We start from the raw sequence: 27,688 nt of genomic DNA, 5'->3' as shown, positions 1-27,688 counted from the left end.
AAGCTAGCACTAAGGATGGGGCCTGGATTGGTGAGGAAGGAGCAGCTCCTGCTTGAGTGGACGGAGTCCTTGCTGTGAGCCTGGGTTAGAGATCAGTCTTGTCAGTGACGCGCATCTGATGTAAATAAAGTGTCCTCATAGAAATTGGAGTCCAAGAGTTTGAAAATTCTTTTAAACACTGTTTGTGGTATGATTTTTTATTTAAAAGTTTTATGCTCTCTTGAGCTCTTACCTATATTAATAGCTTCAACCACCTCCTTAATTTAAAAAAAGTTGAAGGATTTAACATTTTGAGTTTTATTTTTCCCCTTTGATGTTTTCAAATATGTAAAACAATTACATGACTTGAAAGTCAAAGTTATATTAAAAGATATATTTAGAGTCTTGTTCTTACCTTTGCCATTCCATTCTTTCCACTTTGTTAGGTGGTCATTTTTAATTATTTCTGATTTGTCCTCGTGTTTCTTTTTACAAAAATAAGCAAGTGTATTTAATCTCTTTATTTTCAAGGTTAGATTTATTGAGGTTTAATTTACGTACAAGTAGGATTTACCTGTTTTAACATATGTTATTCGGAGAAGGCAATGGCACCCCACTCCAGTACTCTTGCTTGGAGAATCCCATGGACGGAGGAGTCCATGGGGTTGCTGAGTCCGACACGACTGAGCGACTTCACTTTCACGTTTCACTTTCATGCATTGGAGAGGGAAATTGCAACCCACTCCAGTGTTCTTGCCTGGAGAATCCCAGGGACGGGGGAGCCTGGTGGGCTGCCGTCTGTGGGGTTGCACAGAGTCGGACACGACTGAAGCGACTTAGCAGCAGCAGCAACATACGTTATTGTGAATTTTTCGCTAAATCGCTGCCTTATTGTCAACTGTTTGTATTGATGGGTAGGATTTTGAAGGTGGAATGACAGGCAGGACAGTTCAAGGCAGAATGAATAAACAGGATAGGAAATGTGTAGAGGGTGGGAAGTTCAAAAGAAAGATAAAACCATTGTTTTATACTTTAATAATTGCTAACATTATGTACAGGCACTTGTGCACTAATTATTTGTGTATTGTCTAAGTTGATTTTACATAGTCTTTCACAACAGCCCTATGAGATGTGCTATTCTTGGCATATACATGAGGGAACACTGAGGTATACAGGTGTGAAAGAACCCATGAATCTCATAGCTCATGACTAGTGAGAACTAGTTTGAAGCCACATTTGTCTGACTCAAGAACCCCACACAAAACCACTGAACTATGTAGTATATAAATGTATAGCTTCTCAGATATTTTAACAGCTGCCACTGAGCCTCTAATTCTTTTTTTCTCTGTGTTGCACTCCATGGACTGTATGACCCCATGGACTGTAGCCCGCCAGCCGCCTCTGTCCATGAAATTCTCCAGGCCAGAGTACTGGAGTAGGTAGCCGTGTCCTTCTCCAGGGGATCTTCTTGATCCAGGGATTGAACCCAGGTCTCCCACATTGCAGGCAGATTCTTTACCATCTGACCCACCAGCGAAGTCCATGTAGTATGTAAATATATAGTTTCTCAGATACTTTAACAACTGGCGCACACCCTCGAATTCTTTTTTTCTTTGTGCTGCACATTTCCAGTGCCTGTGGTTGTTCCTCATATAATATGTTGTCTAGGTCTCTTGGCCACTTTTCTTTGAAAATTCTGACTTTCCAAGATTACCATATATATGATAGAATTGAGCCAGACCAGACCTGATGCTTCCAATGTTGTGTGCCGACTTAGTTCCAGTGGAACTTTTACTTTCCTTGACCAGTGTATTTCTATTAACATAGCCTAAGTGGAGATAATGGAGGACGAGGAGTCTTGCGTGCTTCAGTCATGGGGTTGTGGAGAGTCAGGCAGGACTGAGTGACTGAACAGCAACAAGCCTGAGTTTTTGTTGGGTTTTTAAACAGCTTTATACAATGTTGGTTTTTGTGATAGGTCATGATGCTAACTAAAACCTCAAGGTTCCAATAAGTGTGTGTCCATTAGTCAATGTTATTTTAGTCAAGTAAATGAGAAAGATATATGGCCTCTAGAATAATGTTGAACACAGATACTTAGAAAAGTTTGAGACATTTTCCTGAATAGCTTTGAAATGTGCCCAGCAAAACCTAGTGTCCTCAGTTGAATCTTTATTGCTTGTTCTCACTCTTCTGCTGTGAGGCATCTGTTTGTCGGGGGCACCTTTGACAGCACAGAGCCGAGTGACTGGGGACTCCTGGTGGTCAGGAGGTACGCCTGCTGCAGGGCCAGCTGCAGCCTGGGGTGAGGCTGTTGAGGTCCACCGTTGGAATGACGCATCATGCCATGTCTCAGTGCTTTTCCTGTGACATTCATTCTGCTTCATTTTTTAATTTTGTTGTCAAATCTTAACACCTGTTAATTGGAACGCTTTTTCCTTTTCTCTTACTGAAACTGCTCTAGATTTTTGTAGCTTTTGTCTTGACATAGGTGTCTGTTTTGGTAAATAAATCTCAATGTGCAAGTACATGAAAGAGGGTAAACCCATTTGAAATGACGTGAAGGCACAACTCAATGGACTAATTGTGAAAGAGTTTTTGTAGTTCCTTTATCATATAATTTGAGTATTTTCTTTATTGTGTGTCCAGTATATGAATGTCAGCTTCTTTTATATTCACTCCCATTGGACATTAATTAGTTGGAGTGGAATATTTATTGGGCACTTGTTATACGGCAGGTACCTGTCTAAGAAGGTCTGGGGTAGGGACGGTGCAGCAGAGGAGAAAAAGTAAACAGAAGTGCTTTTCCTGTTTGTGCTTCCATTCTTGGGTGGCTGGCTGTGCATGATAAGGAAAAGCATTTCAGCTGGTGATATAATCAGATATAAAAGTGTATCAGATGGTGGTGATGAAAGGAGAGGGTGTGGGCGGGCTGTTTTAAATAGGGTGACCAGCGAAGGCGTCGTCATATAGAAGTAGCTGTTATAAAAATTACATTGTAGGAAATAGTACATGAACCTTTTAAATTAGGACCTTTTCAGAGTGAGCCTTGGGTCTCTCAGATGTTGGTGATCACATGGGGATTTGGTTCTGACATAAGGACTGAAGGAGCAGCTTAGAGAGTCTCCTTTGTGTTGGGAGAGGCTCCTGTCAGGCTCAAGGCTTGGAGGAGGCAGGGAGAGGAATCAAGAGGAAAGAAGAGAAAAGGAAAGAATGGGGAACTGAAAGAAACACAGTAGATTTTCCTTTTCATTTTAAAAGATACTATGCGGTATCTGCACAGTTAGCTATTGGTAAGAGCTCTAGGTTCCAACAGATGCGTCCACCAGAGTGACTCCTGAGTTGTAAGTGCGTTGGCGTGGTGACTTGTGTTTTCCTTTGGCTCTCACGCTTTCCCCTGAGGGCTATACTTGTGTCTTAAGTAGCATAATAGAATATTTCTTTTTAGCCTTATGCTTTTTACTGTGTATGCATTCTGTCCATTTTTAAAATTTTAAAAGCTAAGTTATATAAGTATTGATTAAAAAGGTTAAATGTAGTCAGGTGTCATGAATCGTCTCATGATCATTTTAATTTTCAGTTTTGTTGATTTCAGCTATTGTCTTGAGGGAAAATGTTTAAAGTATCAAAATATTCAACTGTCAGTGGATATAAAAGAAATGGTTAAGAATTTTTATGTAAAGCTCCAGTTGTTTTTAAAGTAACTGTGTGGTTTAAGAAAGGGGCAGTAGGAGAGGGACCCAGGAAACTTTCTTCTGTTTTGACCTTGTCTTTCTCCCAGCTGTTCACAGCAGTGGGAATCCTGACTGGTAGGAAGAGCTGAGGGCTTCTTACATGGTGGCTCATAGGTTTCTCCTCACCTCTTTTTTAGTGTAAAAAGCAGTGAGCTGCGTATCTATCTAGGACTTCATTAAAGTGACTGGAAGCGTAACCAGCATCTAAATTTCTTTGAAGTCACTTTGTTCTTGGTATCTAAGCTGCTTTTCCATTAAATGCTAGAGTGTATCTTAACATACAGGAAAAAAAAATAAGCATTTAGAATTTTAGGCAGTTGGAGAACAGGTCAGAGCTGTGGAAAGAACATTCTGATAGATGCCTTCGTGAGTAATAGTTTTTCAAAGTTGTATTTGTACCTAATAAATATAATTAAACTTGTTACATTTAATTAATTATGGGTTATAATTACTTGTAATTGTATTATAGAATGGAAGACTTAGTAGCTGATCTGTTGTAATGATGGGAAGCCCAGTTGTCTCAGTGGTAAAGAATCCACCCACCAGTGCAGGAGACTCTAGTACTATCCCTGGGTTGGGAAGATTCCCTGGAGGAGGAAATGGCTACTACCCACTCTAGTATTCTTTCCTGAAGAATCCCATGGACAGAGGAGCCCAGGGGGCTGCAGTCCATGGGGTCACAAAAGAGTCGCACACAGTTTAGGGACTAAATAATTATGACAGTTTATTTCAAAGTGTTACGAAACTGTCAGTTTATTTTAAAGGTTCCAAACTCCTGTATTTTAAATTGCACATTGCATTGCAAGAGCCTAAGATAGCAACATGGGATATTTAGACTTTGCTCTCACACTTTCTTTTCCTCAGTGTCCTGTTGTGAGTATGTCTTTTTGAAAAATTCTTTTTTAGGCCTAATGGGGCTGTTTGAAAAACGTCGATTCAGAAAATTCCTGGTATATGTTGCCAACTTTGATGAGAATGATCCTCGAACTTTTGAGGGCGTTGATCCTAAGAAGACATCAATGCGAGAGGTGTATAAGAAATTTGACTTGGGCCAAGATGTTATAGATTTTACTGGTCATGCCCTGGCACTTTACAGAACTGATGAGTAAGTCTTCTGGTTTTTAGATTTGTGTTTTTCTTGGAATTTTCACTGAATTTACCAATTCTGCAGAGTGGAAATTCTAACAAAAAAAAATACATAGCTATATTATACTATGAAAAAGAAGTTCTAACTTCAGTTTGGTGCTAGAGCCTTATAAGTAAAATATGGAAGTGTTGAATTGAAATCCTTTCAGAAAACGATTTTAAATTGAGCAGAGGAATGCAAACCAGAGCGCTTTTCTAATGTTCATTTCCTTTTGTCTAGCTATTTAGATCAGCCATGTTGTGAAACCATTAATAGGATTAAACTTTACAGCGAATCTTTGGCAAGATATGGCAAAAGCCCATACCTTTATCCACTCTACGGCCTTGGAGAACTGCCACAGGGATTTGCCCGGTGAGAGCCCATCTTTAACCTTGTGCTGAAACCCCTCTGCTCCTGAACTGCATCTCAAATGGTAGCTTACGAGACGTGGTTGTGAATGAGACAAGGTGTTTGTGGGTAGGGAGGTGCTTTTTATTTTTAGTGCAGTAAAACTTACATACAGTGAAACCACAGATTTATGGATTAAGAAAAATGAGTTGGACATATATGTAGACCTGTGTAACCAAAACTCCCGTCAAGGTGTGGGATTCCAGGAAGTTCCTTTGTATCGCTGCATAGTCACCCCAACCCCCGCTGTAACAGCTGCATTTGTGATTTTTATCACCATGGATCACTTTTGTCTCCTTTCAGTTTATATAAAAGGAGTATGTTCTCATTTTTACCTGGCTTTTGCTTAATAGTATTTTTGAGATTCATCCATATTAATGCATGTGCTGGTAGTTGTTTAAAAAATACTGAGTAGTATTCCATTATGTGAACTGTGTGAATGTACCACATTGTCCTGTCAATGGACATCTGCATCGTTTTCAAAAAGTTTTGGGGTGTTATGAATGAAACTACTATGAACTTTGGTGTAACAGTGTGTATGGACCTCAGTTGCCACTTCTTCTGGGTACATACATGTCCAGGTGTGGAATTGCTGGACATTCAGTGAGTTTTAAAATTTTTTAAAAGTTTTTTCAATAGATATAGAATTTCCATGTTTAAAATATAGTTTTCATTTTTATGGTGAGGTTTTCTGTTTATTAATTTTGACTCATGAATAGGTAATATTCTTGAACATAGATCTTTGAACAGGCATATTTGTCCCTGTACATTTTTACAGTAGCTGCATTTAACTCCCCGCATGTTTTAACATCAGTAATTTGGGCATCTGTTTTGATCACTTTTCTTTTTTCCATGCGTATAGTAATCTTTATATAAAAAATTATATTTTATAATATGTGTATTGCACATACTGATTGGTATACATTGTAGAGATGCTGGATTCTTTATGCGATGAGTGTTGATTTTGTTTTGAATTGCAGTTAAATTATTGACCATTCATCTTGAACTTTTGGAGGCTTGATTTTTTACTTTGTTGCTGGTGTTGATTTTTTTACTTTGTCTTTTGTCTGGCTGAATCCTTAGTCCTAGCATAGTTAGGTGTGGTCCTTTCATGATGTCATTGGAAAGTGCAAGAAATGTACCAAGTTTCTCTAATATGGCATCATCAAACTCATTTATCCTTATGGTCTGTGGTCTCCGCTCAGGTTTTTTTGCTTTTCAGCTGTTGCTTTTAGTGGATTCCTTGGGAATCTCATGTGTATAAGCATTTCTGGAGTTAAGGATTTGAAGGGATTTTGTAATTTGACTGCTTCCCATTTTGGAAGATTTTTTTCCCCACAATTTTTATCTCCTCGTGCAGGCCACTTTCTGTCTATGGCAACTTAAATCAGTAGGCCTGTGGACTGGGAGGTTGGTTCTTTCAGGGGAAGAGCCATATAGAACTGTAAATACTTTTTTTTCCCCCTAGGCTAAGTGCTATTTATGGAGGTACCTACATGCTGAATAAACCAATTGAAGAAATCATTATGCAGAATGGAAAGGTGATTGGTGTAAAATCTGAAGGAGAGGTAAATACCTTTTACAACTTAAAAAAGTATCATATTCTTGTAAAGAAAACTTTATTGTCTAGTAAGTACTTGGTATGGACATTGATCCCGGATTTCAGACCACATATGTTTTCTTTATGGTAACTGGGTGTTCATAATCACTGAAAACTAATTACAGGTGTGCTTTTGTTTAAAAAATTTTTTTTTCTATTGTGTTGATTGTTGCTTAATACTAAAACAGAAATTATGAATGTGCTCTAAATGGTAAGTTTTATTTGTATGGTGTGGGTTGGTGCCTATCTGCCAAATTTTCATTTAAATTTAGCTTTATTTGTGCCACTTACGATTTATTGGTTGAAATGGGGCTTGGGTAGTACTGTTTTATTGTTTTATTATTAATACAATTAATAATGTCAATAATAATTACCATGAACATTTCTTATCTGGGGGGTTTAGCCATGGAACTGGCCAGGAGTTTTGAACAGTGTTTTTCAAATTTGAATATCAATTGTTAATTTCGTTAAAGTACATTTCTTTTTCAGTAGTTCTGTGGTGGGTTTTCATTTTCTTCCAAGTTCTCAGGGGATGCCATTGCTGTTGATCTGCAAACCAGACCATATTTCATGAACCATCAACTTTTACAAATAGAACTGTTAAAAAACTCAAAAACTATGTTTAAAAGAATATTTTCGGATTCCCGATTGTATTCTGTGGGTTCAGACTGTATAATCCACACTCACTGGTTGACCCTCTCACCCTTTAATAAGTTGTAGATCTTTTGTAACTATCTTGTGCTTTCAGCATACACATAATAGATGTTTAGGAAATAGGGGTGAATATTTTAATGATATCTCAAGGTTCTTTTTATTCATTCTTCTCTGTCTTAGGCAACTGCTTCCTCTTAGGACATTTCAGTGCTTTGATATAAAGAGGGAAACTATAATAATACATAAATTATCTTGCGACTTAAATTTTACTTAGGAAGTGCAGTCTTAAAATGAGAGTGATCATGTTCTGTTTGTAATATTAGTCCCCTTTATAAAGCGTTTATTTCTCACTGGGTCCATTCACATATAATGACATTCCTTGAACAGTTTCATTTAATTCTAGCAGTATGTGAGCCCTCTTCTGCCCAGTTTTAAAGCTTATACGTCTGAACGCCATGCAATACATTTTCTCTATTTGAATAAGATTTAAAATTTATAGATTTGCTCCAGGAGAACTTATAGGGATTGTTGGCAAAGCTAGTTTTAATAGTTATCTCTAATTCGCTAATTATGTGTGGTTAACTTGATGGAGATAACAGATGATGTTCAGGGAACAGTGGCATCATTATACCTTCTAAAAACATCATGATGAACACTGAGTATTAGAAAGTCTTCAATGTTTTGTTGCAGATTGCTCGCTGTAAGCAGCTCATCTGCGATCCCAGCTATGTGAAAGATCGAGTAGAAAAAGTGGGCCAGGTGATCAGAGTCATCTGTATCCTCAGCCACCCCATTAAAAACACCAACGACGCCAACTCCTGCCAGATCATTATTCCACAGAACCAAGTTAACCGGAAGTCAGGTACGTTATGGAGGTCAGGCAATGTCTGCATAAATTGCAGCTTTTATGTGTTCTATTAGAGTGAAGAAACTTTAGTTTATACATGGAAAATGTGATGGATCCCTTTTAGCTCGTAGAACTCCTAAACCATCACTTTGAAATGGACACGTTAGGCCAGGAGCCCTGCCTTGATTCTGACGCACCTCTTGGGGCCTCCCCTCCTCTGTAGAACCGAGAGCTGGACCCTATGAGGGCGCCGTCTCTCTCATCGGAATGTTGTATGCCTGTGGGAGTTTATGCTTATTAGTTGACCTGATTTTACTGTAACTTTTAGGCTGATGACGGCACTACTTTTATGTCATGATTTGTCAGTATCTGTACTTGTATTTGCCTTTAGCAGTGTGCTAGAAAACAACTTTGATTTCTCTGATTAAGGTCACAACTTAGCTCTGAAATAATAATTCTGCATCTGTTTGCTTTAACCATTTGTTTTCATCTAGTAGTTTTTCCCATCTTCCTTTCAGTTAGAGCCCTGAAGCTTTTATTTATAAAAACTTCAACTTAAAAGGAACTATTAACCTTTAAATGGCCAACTGTATTTTTCCATAAGAAATCAAATCACAGGTTATTTCTAAAACAAAGGGATTTTGACTAAAGTAATCTTTCAAGGGTTCGTAGATCTCAGGGTCTGGGAGAGAGTCAAGGCGAGGACTTCCCTGGTGGTGGTTCAGTGGGTAAGAATCCCCCTGCCAGTGCAGGGGCATGGGTTTGATCCCTGGTCTGGGAATATTCCACATACTGCAGCGCAAGTGAGCCCATGCTCAGCAACAAGAGAAGCCTCTGAGAAGGCTGAGCACAGCAGTGAAAATCCAGCACAGCCAAGAATAAAATAAAAAGAGTAAGGGGAACCTAGTAATTGTTTTCTGTTTTGGAAATTATGTGGTTACTTTAGTGTTACACAGACAAGTATGGAATTATTATGAGCTTATGTCAACACAAGAGTAGCTTAATGCTGTTTGTAGTTTTATCTTGCTTAAAAAAAATGAGAAATCAGTAGTTAGTTAAACCCCACCTTAGCTAGTCAGAACCTTTCTAAAGTGCAGGGTTCAGAGAGGAGAGACAGGTTTCCACAGTGACCTGTGGCAGCCGGGTAGACTCATGTCCATGTCCACTACTCACCGCCATGTGACCCCTGCCTTCATCTCCAGTAGGCTCAAAGTGGCTGAATATTTGCATCCCCTACGTACGACTGACTGTGTTTGCCTCCGTACAGAACTTGTCTCAGAAGATAGTCTGTTCCAAGTAATGTTAACTCACAGCTCACTGAAGTTGGGGTGAAACCGAGTGTGCGCCCAGGCCCATGTCTACAGGGCCTGGCAGTAGTGGCTTTGCTTGCTTCCAGATATCTACGTCTGCATGATCTCCTCTGCACACAACGTGGCCGCACAGGGCAAGTACATCGCCATCGCCAGCACGACGGTGGAGACCAAGGAGCCCGAGAAGGAAATCAGACCAGCCCTGGAGCTCTTGGAACCAATTGAGCAGAAGTAAGTGCTGGATCTGTTTATGCCAGCTCACACCCAGGACTGACTGGCTCCGTGGTGAACTGAACCCTTGAGAATAGTGAGCGCAGCCATTGGCTCTTCCCAGCCTCCTTGCCTGGGCTTTGAGTATCAGGCCCAGTAGTGAGGGGCATGTCAGTTCCCTTGCTGACTGAGTTCTCTCTCCCCTCCAGATTTGTTAGCATCAGTGACCTCCTTGTACCAAAAGACTTGGGAACAGAGAGCCAGGTGAGTGGCTATCTGAAAAGGGTAATTACCAGGCTTCATTGGGGGATGTCACCAGATAAGTCTCAAGTCTTTGTGATTCTCATTTCCAGATCTTTATATCCCGTACCTATGATGCAACAACTCACTTTGAGACGACCTGTGATGACATTAAGGACATCTATAAGAGGATGATGGGATCAGAGTTTGACTTTGAGGAAATGAAGCGCAAGAAAAATGACATCTATGGGGAAGACTAACGGCAGTACATGTTATCATCTAATTAGGACAAACTTAAAATTTGGCAAATGATGCATATTGTATGAAATCAGTATTGTAAGGCCTGCTTTTGTAATCAAAACTGAGAGATTGCAGAGCACTGTACCAGTAAATATTCCTCCCCTTTCTAATATCATGTATTAACTTGTTTTCATGGAGTGGCTCTTCCGAATTGGCAGGTTCCCACGTTCTGTTCAGTTTAACCAATACTGGCTTGTGTTTTCTAGTGAAGGATCAGTTTTAAAACCTTGTGATACTGATACAGAGAACTTGATACAGTATTTGTATCTTTTAATCAGTGTAGCCTTTGCAGTTATGAGCTTCCGCTGCTCAAGAGCTGGGTCAGTGCAGCTTGCGTGCCATTTTGTCCTCTCGATGGTGAGGAGGTTCAGAACTGAATGTCTGTAACCGGGGACAGTGTCCCTTACTCCTCCCCACTCCGTTCCGTTCACGTAATGTGTCAGGACAGTGCCCACCCAGCCCAGCCACAAGCTTGGTTTATGTGGGCCTCCAGTTCTAACCAAACTCCAGACTTGGAGAGTCTTTTGGAGGAAGCCTGTGTGCGGTGTTTTAACCTATTAAAACTGATGAGCGCAGAGGGGAAAGAAACCCGTCATAAAGCAGGTAAATGTAGGAGCTGCTTCTGTATCCCAGATGTAGCTTCTTCAACGGACCAAGCTGCAGCGCAGTATTGATTTGACAGAACCTCTGCTTCAGTGACGTCTCCAAATGATTTCTGTACTGCAAATAAAGCCAAACTCTGGAAACCAGCTTCCTTTTGTTGGTCTTTTGTGTCCTGACAACTCAGAGCTAGCGAGTACTGCACTGGCCTGACAGGCTGCTCATCTCCTTCACTAGAGCTGGAATCAGATGTGGGAACGAGCGCTGAAGACCCCCCGTGGACGGTGGAGCACTGCCATCAGGCTGCACTGTGAGTAGACCCTGAATCACGTCCTGACACAATGTTGATTAGACCCTTCTGGGAATCCCAAGTAGTGATTTAGAAACAGACTCTTTCATGAGAGAGTAAAGGACCCTGCCAAGTGGAGTAGGTGCTTTAATATTTCCATTTATTTCAGATTGTAGCTGCACATAGTTTTAATGGTACCCACTTTCCTCTGGATCGTTCGAGCCTCACTTTATGCTGTTACTACATCAGAGGAATGAGGACATTGTGACTGTTCTCTCGGTCTGAGTGTTGATTCTTACAGATGAGTCTGAAGGACACAGACTAAGGTAGGTGCTCTGCCCTGTTAAAGGATTTACAGTAATAACAACTTAGATTACCCAGGTGGTTACTTTAGCTCAGTTTCATGGTCTCACACTGCCCACTTTTGGGGGACTTGTCCTGCAGACGGTATGCACCTCCCTGGATGACATCCCCAATCACCCCAGTTGAAACCTCTGCCCTTTCTAAAGAGAGTTATCTAAAATTCCTACAGGCCGCCCCCTTGTCACACAGTAATTCACACCTAACTGTTAATTCAGCAGAGGTGCCTGCCGGCCTCGTGATAAGACAGAGAGCACCAGCTTGTCTTCATGTTCTGCATTCAGCATATTTGTCGACCAGACAGTGGGTACAGGGTTGCCGAGGGCAGAGTCTGTACCGGAGCTCAGCCTGGGTTGCCCACCCTCTCGGCCTGGCTCAGCCCTCAGTCACAGGACAGATGGCTTGGCAGGTGCCTGCGGGAGGCTGTCCGTCTAAAGCAGAGGAGGTGGCTGGGCAGGTGTGTTGGCCACGTGCTCTCCTTTTCTGTAGTGATTTCTGATTAATTCAGGGTACCTAATTCAGTTATGGTTCTCTTACTAGATTCTTGTCCCTGGGGTAAAAATTAACTGATTGGGTTTCTAAGTAAGAGCTAGGGTAAAGACAGTTAAAATTTCATTGTATTCCTCCTCCTAGGAAGACAACAAGTGAAGTTATTAGCACATTGGGTTCAGTAGGGGCATGATATGAAGCAGGTAAATTACTTCCTGTCCTGAGGGACAGGCCTAGCGTGACCCCAAGAAGGCCAGGCGGGTGTGGGGGGTGGTCCCGAGCTATCCCCTGCTGCTCCGGCTGGCTACACCTGGGATAGGGGAGCCCCAGGCAGGTCAGTGGGGACGAGGCCAAAGGAGTATGGCCACAGTGAGGTAAGTGGGAGCATTCCTCTGGAAGCAGCTTATCCTAAGTGGCCTAAAAAATTTAAACCGCTATAAATCTTCCCTAACACATTTAATTCTTACTATAAAGTCATTGCAGAAGCAGTTGAATGATTTTAAGTTGTCTTTATTTAAAAAAAAATTAGTTACAAAAATTTTGTTCCAAATAGTATGTATCGTACAAATGTTTTTTGCTTGGTTTTGAGTTTTAAAGATTATTGTAGAAATTATTTCTAATATAAATAAATGATTATTTCTTCCTCAGAGGATTGATTTTGTAGTGCAGTATTTACATAAACTAAGTAAGTGAAAAATGACATTTCATAAATTTGTACCATTTAGGAAAAAAACTAATTTCATGTAGTGTAGCATGAGTAACAGGAAATATAACCACTTAAGATTGTATGTGGTAAAACCTTTAAAACAGACCGTCACATGAATTACAGATGCGTTTTTGACCCTAACATGCAAAAACAGAGCTACTGGTTAAAATAGGTGTATTTTTTGATACAATTCAGTATACTTGTAAAATTCTTATTTTTAATGTTAAGTTCAATTAATAGCTATGAAAACATTCTGTTCAAAATGAAAATAATATTGAACACTGCAGTCCAAAGCTGATGAATAAGTACAAGTGCTACTGTGAACAAAGTCATTCTAGCAATGTGTAAAACATGAAGGCAAACGTTTCCCCAGGTTGCAAAACACTGATTTGAGATCTCAAAGATTTTCAAAGAAAAGGGAAAATACTAATTTGTTGTTGGCATCATCGATGTCTAGGTAAGCTGCAGTTGAGCCACTGGATAAATACAAAATTGATAAAATTCTGTCTTTAAAACAAAATAACCAAGAACTGTTCCATAAGTAGGATGCTATCTACTGGGGAAAATATCCAGGAGTCTAGGTTACATTATCTTCTGTCTGCAAGTGAAAATGTTCATCATTCAGAAAGTAGTTATTCGTTAGTGATACTTGAGAAGGTCCCCTTTATGCCAAACCGGCAGCAATTCGACCCCTATTTAAATAAACACTTTATAGCGTGATGTGTAACATATAAAACAGTTTCTGAGCAACTGACTGCTCATAGGCACAGATGTCAGTATCTACCCCTGTCAATTCCAGCTCACATGGGAGTGTTTGGGAAGTGTTCTTACCAGTAGCTACTCCGAAACGGAGCTGCTACTTTCTGTATATTTTCAATAAAGTCATTTACATCTGTCACAAGGATGCCACTATTTTCAAAGACTTCTCTGGAGACCACGGGATTTTCTGTAAAAAGAAAAATAACTATTTCGGTGAACAATTCATTAATGTGTATACAGCTTTTAAAGTAGCAGAACCCCTTTTATTAAAAACAAAACTACATATGAGGGGAAGGACCTGTGTCAAATGAAGAACAAGGTTGGAAACTTTGGGGTCAGCTGCCTCGGGGATGGGGTGCTGAAACCATTTATGGGCCTTCATTCCTTGCTGCTAAGTCACTTCAGTCGTGTCCGACTCTGTGCGACCCCATAGACGGAAGCCCACCAGGCTCCCCCGTCCCTGGGATTCTCCAGGCAAGAACACTGGGGTGGGTTGCCATTTCCTTCTCCAATGTGTGAAAGTGAAAAGTGAAAGTTAAGTTGCTCAGTCGTGTCTGACCCTTAGTGACCCCACGGACTGCAGCCTACCAGGTTCCTCCATCCATGGGATTTTCTAGGCAAGAGAACTGGAGTGGCTTGCCATTGCCTTCTCCGCTTCATTCCTTAAGTGTTGTTTAAAACCGTAGATGGTTTCACTTAATAGACCTTTATCTAAGGAAACAAAATCTGCTCTACTCGCCCCAGCCGTGTGTGTTCAGGCTGCCAGTGATTCCCCTGGAAGGCCATTTCCTGGCTGACGACAATCAGGTAGCACTATGGCTGTGAATTACCTGTCAGGAAGACGGCAAACCTGGTGTGGATGTGCTGAACCTGCAGGTTCACCAGACATTTCAGATGCTCAGCTTTGCTTGATGGTCGAGAGTCACACTGGTGATAGTGAAGCAGCTCAATGATGTTTGCACTCTGATATGATTTCAGTATTAAGTTCTTTTTATGTGCAATTGAATCCACTCTGAAAAATACAATGTTAAATTTAGATTAGTCTAAGTTTAGGAAAGGTTTTATTTTCCTGTATCTTAATTTTCAGTTTTATTCCTAGACTTTTTGTCTTCACTATAGTCAGTCATACTGAGCCCCTTTCATCTGGTCTCCACTTACTCTTGATCTTGAACCTTCTTCACCTCCCCTCTGAAGTGCTCTGGTAATGAAGCCCTGTGAGGGCTCTGCCCATCCCTGGCGGTTCCTCTCCTAAGTAGACACCTTTCCCCAACCTCCGTCCTCAGCCATTGTCCCCTCAAGGTCTTATGCAAGTCCGTGACCTTGTGGCAGCACTTGACTTATGCTGGTCTAGAGCTCAGGGAGCACTTCCAGGTGAACTTGGGGGGTTCCCTATGCGCCCCCAGGCCTCACCTTTAATGAAGATCTTACCTCATATCTTCCTTTAGCTTTTTATTTTCCCTGTAGTGAAGCAACCACTTCCATCTTCCATTTCCATTTAGTTTCTCTAGGATTTTGACAATTTCCTTCAGTTGAACTAGAGATAGAACAAGTTTAACAAGAGAAGATGTATTTTAGGATTGCTGGCTCGTCAAAGCCCAGTGATTACCTGTGAGAAATAAGGCCCCGTGCTTGTATGTTCACCATCACTGCCCCCTCTTTCGTGGGGCAGACTTCTCAGCCCAGCCCTGCCTACTCATGCTCCCGCAGGGGAGGAGTGAGTAGAGGAAGCGCTGCAGTCATATAGACCATGGACATGGAGAAGTGGGTCCTGCTGCAGCAGGCTTCTTACCACAGAATCTATAAATATTTGCAACATTCATGATCTAAGTTAAGGTTCAGTGCAGAAGTGGTATCCGTATTTAGTTCTCATGTGCCATCAGAGCAAGAGAGACTTCGACTGTATATAAAGTGCTGCCCTGACACATCCTTCTGTGTCAGTCACTGCTCCGAGAGAAAGCAGATACGAGTGTTAAGGCAGGTAACTAAGCAGACTGAGTAGCGGTTTTTAGATTTCTCTGGTATTGATGGGAGCGTTGATGGCAACAGAAATGGAGGAAAGAGGGCTGATTCTAAACAAATATGTAGCTGACGATTTGCCAAAGGGAGAAATTGAATATAACATACGCATTAGTAGTTTAGCTGCATTACTGAGCGGTCTGGTGGGGGAGGTAACTGGTTAATGCAAAAGACGTTAAGAGCACAGTGCTTAGCACAGCATATGGCAGAAATTAAGCCCTCAGTATATGATGACTGATGTTATTCTAAGTTGATAATTTCTATTTGATGAAATATTTGGGTCACTGGGCAAGGAGAAACTGCTTTGACTATATAAGAAAGGAAAATAAGAGCCCAACCTAATGTTAAAGTCTCTAGTAGTTTGTCATCTGATACCACAAAGCCTCCCGTCCGAAAAAGCTCTTGGTAGGTATCATTGAGGACGTCTTCAGGGCTGTCGACTCCGGCAAAGACGACCCTGGGAAAGTGCTTCAGCTTCAGCAGAGAAGGGATCTGTAACATAAGAAGGTTCCCAGTGAAGACAGGCTCATGGGGTCACTTCTGTCACTTTTACCCAAGGGTGTTCTGGACTCAAGAACAGCTGGAAATACCTTTAACCCTGACAACTGACCCGTTAATTACACAGTGGTCTCAACTCCAGAGGTGGGGGATGGAGTTTGGGACACCTGAGGTTTGGGACATGTATCAGGTGACAGACTCACCACCGTCTCCAGCTCAGTGCAGTCTGCTGTGAGTTCAGTTACTGCGTCCTGATGTAGGACTGTACTTGTCCCCAAAAGGGGCTTGACCTGGCACAGTTAACCATGGTAACCTGGCATAGGTAACCATGGTAACAAAGTTAAAATTTCACAAGTCCTTTTAAAGCAAGACTTGTTTCTGTTAGATATCCAGAGGTACAGATTTATATTTCAGGTGGGAAATTGGTCTTTTCATTGACGTTCTCCCTTAGTTACTGAGGATATTCTTAACTCGCAGACATAATTTGCAGATCAATACCTTGGTAAATGACAACATTAGTATCAGCAGCACGGTATCTCAAACCCATTATCTTCCCACTTGGATTCAATGGTATCAAGTTTTAACCTCTGCCCTAGATAAAAAGGCAGTGATGAGGCTAATTTCAGAACAACATAAAAAATGCTTGGAATACGTTTTTCTGTAAGAGGGTGATCTCCAAACCTACCTGATGTAGGTGGGATGCTATATCTTCATTTCTGATGATGACTAAGAGGGCACCTTTCTCTCTGTGAAATACTTGACAGAAATGCTGTGGTTCAATTTCTGTGTGGCCTCCTTTCCTCAGGATATTCTGAAAGATTTATAGCTATTATTTAAGAAAGGATACTTGCACAGAACTGTTATAAAACTGCTGACAAGATATATAAGAAAGCACAACTTATTTACTAAATTATGTCCTAATAAGGCACATAAACGGCAGTTTCTCTTTACTACTAGATGAGCACTTTATAATTTTTTATGTGCAGATCAAAGGCTGATTAATTGGAAACAGCAAACATACATACTCCCTCTGAAGGGAGTCACCCCGGGGATGAAGATATTTACTTTAAAACTGCCGCCTCAGTCAGTTTTTCCAGGACTTTGACTAGCCCTGATGCTTGTGCACCGCCCTGAGTATTGCTAGCGAGGGCGGATGATGGAGAAGCTGGCAGACACTTGGACGGTGTAGGCTCTGGGGTGTGGCAGGTGCTGGGGTTACACTGGGCCTGGTTACTGGGGGTGAGGGGCACGGCTGTATCCCACAGAATGGCTCTGCAGTAACCTTTGTTGGGAGGATAAGCTCGTGTAGTTAAAGAATTGCCTCAACCTTGTCCTCTGATTTTGATGCTGTTTCTGTCTGGAGGATGCTGGAGGGTTGCCAGTAACGCTGTCCATCATTTGTTATTTCTTTTATAAAAATAAGGTGTTACTTTGGTCAGTCTCCCTTGGATCTCAAGTCAACCTGAATTTTGACTGAATTCTTCATTCAAAATGTATGGTGATGCTAATACAACACTGTAAATCAGCCATGTGCTAAGTCACTCAGTTGTGTCCGACTCTTTGCGACCCGATGGACTGTAGCCCACCAGGCTCCTCTGTTCATGGGATTCTCCAGGCAAGGATAACTGGAGTGGGTTGCCATGCTCTCCCTCCAGGTAAATCAACTATACACCAATAAAAATCTAAAAGTAAAATGAAAATTAGTATGGCGATGTATTTTCAAAAATACTCCTACAGATGAAATTTCCTTTAATAAAGAGCTCACTAAAATATCTAAGTATCTAATATTGTGCATCTAAACAGGGCCTGACACCCCATCAACGCTCTGGGACAGACGAATTTTCCAGGAGAGTTTTCTGAGCTACAAACACTGCTCCTGATTACACTTTATTCTCTAACGTATTTCCACTTGCTCACTTGAATAACACAATTTGTTACTTTCTGTTGTAAATAGTGGTCATGTGACAAAACATTACCGTGAAACAATACAGTCATTGTTGAAACAAGTGTGTTATCTAGAAGTACTCCTGCTACAAATAAACTAACATCCTTCCGGTTGCTCCCGTATGGAAACCAGCACCACTTGTGCTCTGCTGAGGACATAAGAACCAAGATCTTGCAATGCTGCTTTTGAGAGGGAAGCAAGAAGAAAGCAAGTGTTCTTGCTCACTGTGGCAGACAGGGACTTGGCCCCGACTCATGTCAGCACATGTCAAAGTACGGCTATGCACTCAGCCAAAGAAAATCAACTCTAATTCAGGGTTAGAAAAAATTATTTCCAGATTACTTTTGGAGGCGAAGCACCTTCCAAAACAGACTGAAGGCCATTTCTTGCTGTATTTTTTCAACAAAACTGCTTCCCAAAATGGCCTGGAAATGGGAGCAATGATGAGGGTGGAGGAGACCACATCTGGCAGCCATCTGTGAAAAACCATGGACAGCAAAAGGAGCCTTGGTTGGGAAAAATATCAGTTAAACAGATCAGATTTCACAAATTTGGAAAAAATACTTAGAAGTCATATGTAAATGTTAGAAAATTGGAGCCATCAGCATCTCCCAGGGAACCGTCTCTGGCTCAGCCACTTGGGGAGCTTCCTGAGGCTGCTCTTCCTCACTTAGCCACCCTCCGGGCGGTGGCACTACAGAGACGCTCTGTACAGCACGGCTGCTCTTTCAGAAGCACTTTTCAGCGCCTTCCAGGGGTCTAGGGTGGTCGTCTCAGTGCTGCTCTGTGATCCTTTGACCCGATGGTGACCACTGTGCTCTGGGAGGCCCTCTCTACCCTTTGGGAAGCCTCCTCAGGCCCAGAGGTGCTCAGTGACCAGGGTGACACGGGGAGGACATCCTGGAGGCAGGCACATAGGACCTTGCCCTGCTCTGTGGTGGCCTTGGGGACAGGGAAAGACCGAGCTGAGAAGGTATTAACACCACATCGTGGCTTCTTTCTGAAGCTGAGAATGCTGTATTATTTAAAAAAACCAAAACTTGGACCCGCAATCAAAATAATTTAAAAACTGTAGGAAAAATCTGGCACCTTACCTTTGTTCTTACAAAGAAGGACTTGTCTTCTGTCTCCACAAGGTGGAAGAGGAAGGTGCTGGAACACGCCTCCCTCACCACTCGCTCCAGCTTGACGCGCAGGCTGGAGCACAGGTCAGCCACCAGGTCCTCGTAGGAGGTGGGCTGTGGGCCGCAGACACACAGCTCGTGGGGCATGGCCGCTCCCAAAGCCACAGGCGGCTCTGTGTCCTGGACCACCTGGTGGCTGCTCAGCATCACCTTGTTGAACTCGGCATACTCGCTGAGAATGACAGCGATGTCGTTGCGCGAGTCTTTCAACGTACTGTTGTATTTCAGCTTGTGGAGGTGGAAGGAGGCAGTCTGATTCTGGTCTGAGTTTGTGAGGTGATTTCTACCGTGGCCACACCTCTTCCAGGAGGAGGAGCGGTCCACATGGTTGGGCATCTGGTGCACGACCGTCACCACAAGAGGACTCCTGCTTCGGGAGGCAGGAGGCAGTCCCGGGCATGTGGGCATTGGGGTCCCCGGGAAAGCCCCGGTGGTGACCTGGGGTGGGGGCTCCTTTGGAAAGGTGCTGGGCAAACGGGCAGAATGCCGAGTGGCTCCCATCTTCATAATTTGTTTCAGTTTGTGTGCAAAACGCAGGTGCTCCAAGTCTAAGGTGTTCTGGGTGAGGTCGTCTGTTCCCTGCCAGGTGTCTGCCCAGGAGCTAAACAAGCCGCACGGGGCCATGCCACTGGGGCGCTGCCTCAAGCCATGCAGGGTTCTTGAGGTGTCTCTGAGCTCTCTGGTCACGGTGAAGTTGGCGTAGCTCCTGGGGACCCCGCAGACATCTCGGATTTGGACGTAACAGGGCACACACGTAGCTTCCTTCTTCAGTCCACCTAGCCAACTTCTGGGAGGAATGCTGGTCTCCAGCCCTGGAATCTGGCTCACGTAGCCCCTGTCGTGATCACTGGTGTTGAGGCTCAGGAAAGAATCATAACTGTCTTTGGATGCACCTTCTCTTTTCCCGGTGTGGCCATATTGTGAGGCACGGGACTCTTCTGTGTCATATCTGAGGTGTCCATACTCACCCAGAGAGTCCCGATCCGAGTCTCCAGAAAGGGGTTCACAGTAGATGTCAGAGAGCACGCCCACACTCATGCCTCTGCCTGCCTTGCCCGCACTCCCACCTTGCAGCTGCTCTTCAGAGACCCCACCAACGGGAGATGCACCACATCGGGGAGCAAAGGACGCAGAGGGCTCTGGACCGGCACTCTCACCATGGGCTGCAGTACCTGGGTGAGCATCAGCCTGCAGGTACGTGGGGAGAAGTCCGCCACGGAGCAGATTCCATACTGCACAGGGCGACGGCTCCTGTCTGCCTTGTGGAGAGGTGGCGAGAAGCTGGGGGCTGGCACCTCCCGGATCCACGGCTCTTCCCTGTAACTCGGCTCCACTATCCTCACTGTCGGGCAGATGGGTCATCCTGACAACCGGGACTTCCTGTGTCGGGAACGCTGTCCCTGTGTCGCTGGGGCCTGAGCTGTGGGCTGCAGCGGCCCCGCCCGAGGGCAGTGCAGGCCTGGGGAGCTCTGGGTGCCGGGGGGTCTGCACACTCTCAGCTCCAGCAACCGGGTCGGAGCGTGAGGACTTCACCAAGATGTAACAGCACTTGTGTGTTTTCCCATCACTGCTCAGAAGGTCTTCAGGAAGGCTCTGAGTGCTGGTCACCACAGCACCTGGGGTGGCTGCAGAAACCAACATGTCCGCAGAAGACCTGTTTTCAGGGATCTCTGCAGGACTGACAGGCTCACTGGTCTCCAGAACACGATGATGTGGGTGGGGGCTCCTGGTCTCCACACCCATGGGCTGCAGTGGGTATCCTGACGATACCAGGTTTTCTAGAGAACCTCCGTACGTGACAGTGCAGGCAGGCTGGGTTACTGTGGCATTGCAGTCTGGCCCCTTTCCTGAGAGAGAGAAGCCCTCCCCACATTTACTTGGGCCAGTTTCCTGAGTGACGTCACCAGGAAGGATTAAGAATCTACCTTTTCTTCCTGTGTGGTTCTGTAATTGTAGAGGTGTTTCAGCAGAAAGCTGCATCTGCTGTACCTGACCTGAGTTATCCTGTTCCACTGGATGGGTGGCAGCAACAAGAGAACTTTCCTTTTCTGTTAAAGCCAAATCTCCTGGCTTGACCTTGGAGAGCCTGGTGCTCTTCTCACCAAGCGCATCACAGTGTTTCAGACCACGTGGAGATGTGGCCTGAGCTGGTGGTGCTGCTTCCATTGGTGCCTGGGGGTCAGGGCTGGAAGCTGGTGACACTTCTTCAATCAAGGAACCAAACGGGAAGTCAGAGGCAAGGTGAACTTCCTCCGCAACCTCCAGGGTACACGTTTCTTTAGAAAGTATGAAAGCCACTGTCTGTAAATGATCACCTTTTCCCTCTTTGTTTTCTGCTGGTTTCACAGACGTGTTAGCAGCAGAGTTCACGTCTCTGTTTTCTATGAAAGGAACCTCTTCAGGCACGAGTATTTCCTCTGCTATCTCCTGAAGGTCTACGCAGGATAGCGGGGACTCCTGCAGTCGTTCCACTTCACCAGTGGGTGCTTCTTCCCTAGGACTCATGGGTGGTGATAGGGTGAGAGTGAGGTCAAGGTTAGAATCCCCCTCTGATACCTTGAGGCTGACCTCCTCTCTATTCACAGACAGGCCTGCTTCCTTGGTAAGTGTAGAATTAAATAATTGAAAACTAGTATTTTCACTGTTCAGACCACTCTTGTCCTTTAGTTCTGAAGAGCCACACAGAGGATTCCTTATTGATGCGATGCGGTTAAGGGAATCCTTTTTTCCCAAGGGGGCAGAGGCTGACGATGGAACTACTTCAACCTGGGATGGCTCTATTATTTCTTCCGAAGAGATGCTCAAGAGATTCTGTGTTGGGAGAAGGAATTCTTGAGAGATTTTCATTTCTTCTCTGGGTAACAAGTAATTTGAACTTTTAGCCAATGGTAATGCTTCTGTTACCATGGGATTATCAGATGGTGAAGGTGAGCCTGCCATAGACTGTCCCTTCTGTAAGGAAGATGTTTCTTCAGCAAGTGTCTCTCTACGCATGGAGGAGGCATGGAGGTACTGGGTGCCCTTTCGTCCTGACACTGCCAGCGAGGGGTTTTCCCCAAGGCCCTGCATCTCTGACTTTTCAAATGTGGACACAGGATGTCTAAGGCTTGCAGCAGGTAACACCTGTTTAGTCAACTCCATGTTAAAGGCTGTAGGCCTGTCAGTTCTGTTGACAGCTTCTGTCTGTACTGGCACGTAGGCACTTTTTTCCAAAGTGAGTGTAACTGGTTCCAGATTAATCATCACGTACCCCGTATCACCCTTCCCCTCCAACAATCGCTGACATTCTTTGTTTACGGGGCTGCTACACTGGATAAGGCCCTGCAGAGCATCTGCTTCTGTTTCCCTTTGTGCATGAAAAACATCAACTTTGCTCTCAAGGGTGCTGTACACAGACTTCTGACAAATAATTGATGGACTGCTGATCTCATCGTAGATCTTGGCAAATGTGGTCTGTGGGGCAGTATCATTATAAGAGGTCACTTGTGTGTTATCAAGAGGCTCAAAGGTTTCATCTTCACCAGGAATAGAAGGTCCGTTAGCTTGAGTGCTTCCAGTGCTAGAAAGCACAAGATCGGAAGTCTCCAGTTTACCTGATGACACTTGTTCAGCTCTCCCCCTAATTATCTGAAATGATTAAAGCAAAAGAAATAAATTAAAAAAAAACCCAAGAGTCTAAAATACATAGTTTTTAAAAAAGAATTTACATATGTGAAGAACAAAGAATGATTTTAGCTAGCTCTGTCCTTTTGAATCTTCACAGGGCAGAGATCAAGCCAATCCCTCTCTTCTTACATAGGCTTAAAATATACCCGAGAGACAGATTTTTTTTTTTAAACACACACACACAAGAGCTCCAATAAACACTATTCTAGGTAAGACATAAGTATTATTCAGCTCAGAGAGAATAAGTAATTGGCCCCAAATCACACTACTAAAAAGCTACATAATTATGGCTGGCTGATCATCTGACCCTTATGATTTTTTTCCTATTTTCATTTCTTCAATCAGGATGGTAGATAAGCTCCAACAGCAGACAACATTGAGTTTGAAAACTTAAGTTTCTGGCATTATAATCCTCTACACAGTAAGAGAATCCACTTTCCTAAAAAGAAATCAGTGCCTTGTTTTGAAAGTGATTTTATGTACAAAAAAATTTCTTCAAAAGTAATTTCAGCATTTTTAGTATTCAGCTTTACTGACCTGATTATTGTAAGGACAGATGAAATTCTGGCTTTCTGGGCTTTCCTGGGGACCCACTGTTGCAAACATTTCTTTCTGTTCATTCTGCACCCAGAGCTCCAGGCCTCTCACAGGAGGAGGCTTCGTGAAAGGATGCAGGGGGTCGGCGCCAGGGCAAGACACCTCAGCTGCATGGCCTCTGGGAGCCTCGCTGGTCTCCAGCAGAGGGTCTACAGAGTACCTCTCTACTCTGGAGGGCTCCTCGATTTCACCGAACTCAAATGACTCTAGTGTGCTATTTATGGACACGTATTTTGCTGGGTTGCTGTGTTCTACGACTTTCCGGGATGACCGCACAACTTTGTTCTGTCTGCTATAAAACAGAGCCACCCACATATGCAGCAGAAGCTTCACCTCTTCCACATTATCCGGTAAATCAGTATTCCAGGGCCTGAGGGTTTAAAGAAGGAACAAATGAAAATCATTGAAGATGACTCTCTTAGATGACTATCATATCATAAAGGAAGTGCCTTCATCATTAACCTTAGTTTTTATGTTCAGTTTTCTTTTAAAAATTACATGAGCATGAAATAAAAATAAGACAAAAACGAAGCTGATTTAACAAATAATTACATCTCATCCCTTCTTTTTACAGAGACAGAGCAAGGAGCTGGAAATCAAGAGTTTTAAGTGACTTCTTTCAAAACACAAACCCTGTGAGTGGAAGAACCATGATCAGAACATAGGCCTTCCTGCTCTGAGCCTGGGGCTCTCCCCAGATTCAATGTGAGTTCTCCTGGGACAAAACAAACACCTTATGTGAATAATGGCTTCAGTGACTTCCCAAATCCTCATCCCCTGGCTTCCGGAAAGTCTGGCCAACTCATTTCTTTTCTAATTCTACATGTCTAACAGTTGGAAAGTCTGAAGATTAAAGTAGTCAGGCAGTTCAGCGGAACTGCAGTTTTCAGATCCCAGCTTTGAAAACTCTCCTGAAACCAGAAGGGAGACAGAACACACTTCTGGCCATGTGCCAGGCCAAAGAACAGCAGAGCGAGTGCAGTGAGTCAGAGGGGTTACAGAGCGGGGCTTCAGTGAAGCAGGGTTCAGGGGAAGGAAGTGACCCTCATGAGCAAGTACAGGCTCTTAGGTGTGAGCTGGTCCTGGAGCGAGGAGAGGAGTCCGACGGAATTCAGGGCCTCGCACAAGCATCGTCCCCCTGCCAGGAGCTGAGGTCACAGGCCAATGCCCATTGCTAACAGCGATAGTCACTGTTCATTACCAGCCTGTCACCGTGCAAACCCTCATCACATGGCGATTACTAAACTCATGTTAAAAACATTGCCTCCAGACTGTCACCCTTCCCAGATGTCATCTGGACACTGGTGAGAAATGTAGACTCTCAGGCCCTACCCCAAACAGAGTCAGAACCCACAGTTCAGTGAGCTCCCAGGTTGAGTATCAGGAAGGGCCACAAGTGCTGTTTTGAGAGCTGGGGGAGCCTTGACTCCACACTGAGGCTGGTCCATGCTCCAAAGCCAGTGCTCTTAGCTCTCCGCTATTCTGCCTTGGTCCCTAAGGAAGATTCCTGGAAAAACCCCATGTAAATGTGCTCCCTCACAGCAATGTAACCAACTTGACAAGCTACAAGTTTTGTTTTTTTAAATTATTTATTTACTTATTTGGCTGCACTGGGTCTTAGTTGAAGCACATGGGATCTAGCTCCCTGACTAGGGATTGAACCTAATGCTGATCCTGCTTGGGGAAGGCGTCGTCTCAGCTAATGGACCACCAGGGAAGTCCCCAAGTAATTCTTTAAATGTTTCTTCTGGGATTCAGTCTGCAAAGCATTATTCCTTTACCTCACTATTTTCCACCAAGATCTTATTTACATGTTACAATTCAAGGACCAGAAAGACTCATGAAGGAGCATCTCAACGATCCACTGCTCAGTATTACTCCCCATTTACTGGATTTTACACCATTCCTTCTCCCTCCTCAGACTGAACACAGCATCCCTTCTCCCTACATCGAGGTATCTACCCAGTGTCGCCCCTACTCACCCATGCAGCGCTCTGACCACAGTCTTCTCCAGTGCGTTGTTGGTGTACTTGCTGTCTAAGCTGAAAGAGTAATCTGCTTCGCATGTGAACGTGACCTTAAAGGAGCCGTCACAGCAGAACACTGTGTGCGAGGAGCAGCAGAAGTCCTGCGGGCCAGTGGGCAGCAGCCTGCCCCTGTGCCTGAAGGCCAGGGCCATGGAGAGCTTCTGTAGTGGGGATGTTATCTTCGGGCGCTGGAAGGGTATCACCTTCCCCACAGGGGTCCCCATGTCAGAGCCTTTGGTGCTGCTCTTGGCAAAGGCCAGGCCTGGGCTCCCCCTCTTTGAATGTTCTGCGAGGAGCAGGGCGTAGGAATGCTCCGCAGCCACACAAGAGCTCTGGCTTGCATCGGAACTCTCATGAGTCTCCTTGGGAAGTGCTGGCTGGGCATATGCAGGGGTCCAACTGCCAGGACCCATGCTCTCTTCCTCTGGGCTGACTGTGAGGTCTGACGACGGATTACTCTGGTCAGAGGAGGGCTTGGGTAACGGCCCACCTTTCTGACTTTTAACTCCCCTGTGGTATTCGTGGTCTGATGTCCCATGCAAAGACTGTTCTTTAGAAAGTGGAACACTGTTTTGCGGTGGCTCCAGAGAGCAGGGGAGGTTTCTGGGGTCAGGGGATGGCGTGCTGGAGGTAGCAGCACTCAGAGCCAGGTCGGCCAGCATGTTAAGGGCCTGGGAGTCACAGCCAACAATGGAGGTTTCAGTCAGGGCTTTTGGGGCCACTGTGACATGTTCTGGTTGGGCTGTATTTATGCTAATAACATCTTGACCACTGGAAATTTCTGATTGAAGCTGTAAAGCAGTTTCTCCTTTGGCTTCAGTGTAAAAGAAAAAAAGACATATAACATTTGATTTCCATAAAACTAATTCTTTGTTGTATTACTATGGCTCAATGAAAGTCAACAGTTAAGGGGACGTATTCAAGAAAAACCTCTTGGCATGTTGCAAAGTGTGTATTAAGTTTTTATTATCAGACTAAGGTCTTTTCCAGTTCCCTGAGGCTTTATAATGTGTTTATCAGAGGAACCAGTCCTAAGGAGTATGCATATTAATTTAAAAAGAAATCACCCTTTGAAACTGCATGTACTCATCTACACACAAGGCATATTGCTCAGCTAGAGAAATATACAAAGACAAAAAAAACAACCCCAAAAACAAGAAAACAAGACTTCTGCCTTCAGAGGGCTTACAGTCTAGTGAGAATCTAATAAGAGTTTCTAAGTTTAAAGTGTATATTATAGAATGTTAATGTACTTCCTTAGAAATCATTTCACAAGTTATTACAACTATCACCTAAGTTCAAAATAGAGATGATTTTAACCATACAGATGTTTAACTATAATGTTATGATAAGAATAAAACATGAGAACTGTTTTAAGAATATTTTGAATTGCCAATTAACTTTAAGTTTTAAAACTTCAGTTTTTACATTGAAAACATTTCCTCTATACTCTGCGAAAAAGCAAATCTCTTCATCTACTGATAATTCTTTCAGCAGGTAGTCAAATCTCCCCATGTGCCTCTGGTCAGAAAACACACGCTTCAGGTGGTTTACCTGCTTTCTCAGCCTTCTTAAAAGCGGTTATCATGAAGGACAAAGCTCACAACAGTACTAGGCAGTGAGTCCCTGTAGCAGGTGGCTGGAGACAGAAAAGCCAACTGTGCCCCTCTTTATAATTAGTAGTAGCAGGTCTGACATGAATTACCAACCTGTCTCCAAAGGCCAGTGACAATACGTTTACAGAGGAAACTCTAGCTTATGAGGTCATCAAACAGAAAGATGAGAGTGTGTGTATGGTGAGGAGGGTGGAATTAATCAAGCACTGCCCAGTTTTTATTTAACATATACAGCTCCAAGGGAGTGAGGTAGGAGAAAGTGACCCAGAGACTTGTCTCATGAACCCCCTGGGTGTACTGGAAACACGAAATCCATTTTAGGATCGATGTGTCTGCTGACAGTTCATTCTACCCTTTAATACCATGGCTCTTACACCAAGTGTCGTTCTGGATAGAATCAAGTGAAAGAGTCCATTTTAATAAATATGTATCATTTCAGGTAATGGAGAAGGCACTGGCGACCCACTCCAGTACTCTTGCCTGGAAAATCCCATGGATGGAGGAGTCTGGTAGACTGCAGTCCATGGG

At 43.5% G+C, this 27,688-nt stretch overlaps 2 protein-coding genes across 10 annotated transcripts in view; one reads left to right on the top strand and one right to left on the bottom strand.

Annotated features, from left to right (window-relative positions):
- The window catches only part of GDI2 (GDP dissociation inhibitor 2), a 28,992-nt gene extending 17,833 nt beyond the window's left edge, over positions 1–11,159 (top strand). For both annotated transcript variants that reach the window (XM_055431146.2, XM_055431153.2), the window contains exons 5-11: positions 4,620–4,818; positions 5,080–5,211; positions 6,716–6,815; positions 8,192–8,363; positions 9,745–9,889; positions 10,078–10,132; positions 10,222–11,159. In XM_055431146.2, the coding sequence (XP_055287121.1) occupies positions 4,620–4,818; positions 5,080–5,211; positions 6,716–6,815; positions 8,192–8,363; positions 9,745–9,889; positions 10,078–10,132; positions 10,222–10,368 (950 nt within the window). In that variant the 3' untranslated portion in view covers positions 10,369–11,159. The remainder of the gene's footprint in view (positions 1–4,619; positions 4,819–5,079; positions 5,212–6,715; positions 6,816–8,191; positions 8,364–9,744; positions 9,890–10,077; positions 10,133–10,221) is intronic.
- A 1,257-nt stretch (positions 11,160–12,416) lies between these two features.
- TASOR2 (transcription activation suppressor family member 2) overlaps positions 12,417–27,688 on the bottom strand; it is a 63,620-nt gene continuing 48,348 nt past the window's right edge. For 7 of the 8 annotated variants that reach the window (XM_088844006.1, XM_088844008.1, XM_055431134.2 and 4 more), the window contains 8 exons: positions 25,500–26,358; positions 23,458–23,887; positions 19,165–22,881; positions 16,811–16,936; positions 15,966–16,119; positions 15,040–15,145; positions 14,442–14,623; positions 12,418–13,798 (listed from right to left, as the gene is read on the bottom strand). In XM_088844006.1, coding sequence (XP_088700132.1) covers positions 13,680–13,798; positions 14,442–14,623; positions 15,040–15,145; positions 15,966–16,119; positions 16,811–16,936; positions 19,165–22,881; positions 23,458–23,887; positions 25,500–26,358 — 5,693 coding nt within the window. In that variant the 3' untranslated portion in view covers positions 12,418–13,679. Of the gene's footprint in view, positions 13,799–14,441; positions 14,624–15,039; positions 15,146–15,965; positions 16,120–16,810; positions 16,937–19,164; positions 22,882–23,457; positions 23,888–25,499; positions 26,359–27,688 lie in introns of all 8 variants that reach the window. The other variant, XM_055431125.2, reaches the window with a different exon arrangement.

Source organism: Moschus berezovskii, chromosome 15 (assembly GCF_049115385.1).
Source record: "Moschus berezovskii isolate FMDL1 chromosome 15, NW_MosBer_1.0, whole genome shotgun sequence".
Classification (NCBI taxonomy): Eukaryota; Metazoa; Chordata; class Mammalia; order Artiodactyla; family Moschidae; genus Moschus; species Moschus berezovskii.
The sequence above is the reverse complement of the archived record's forward strand: the minus strand, read 5'-3'. Positions and strand labels throughout refer to the sequence as shown.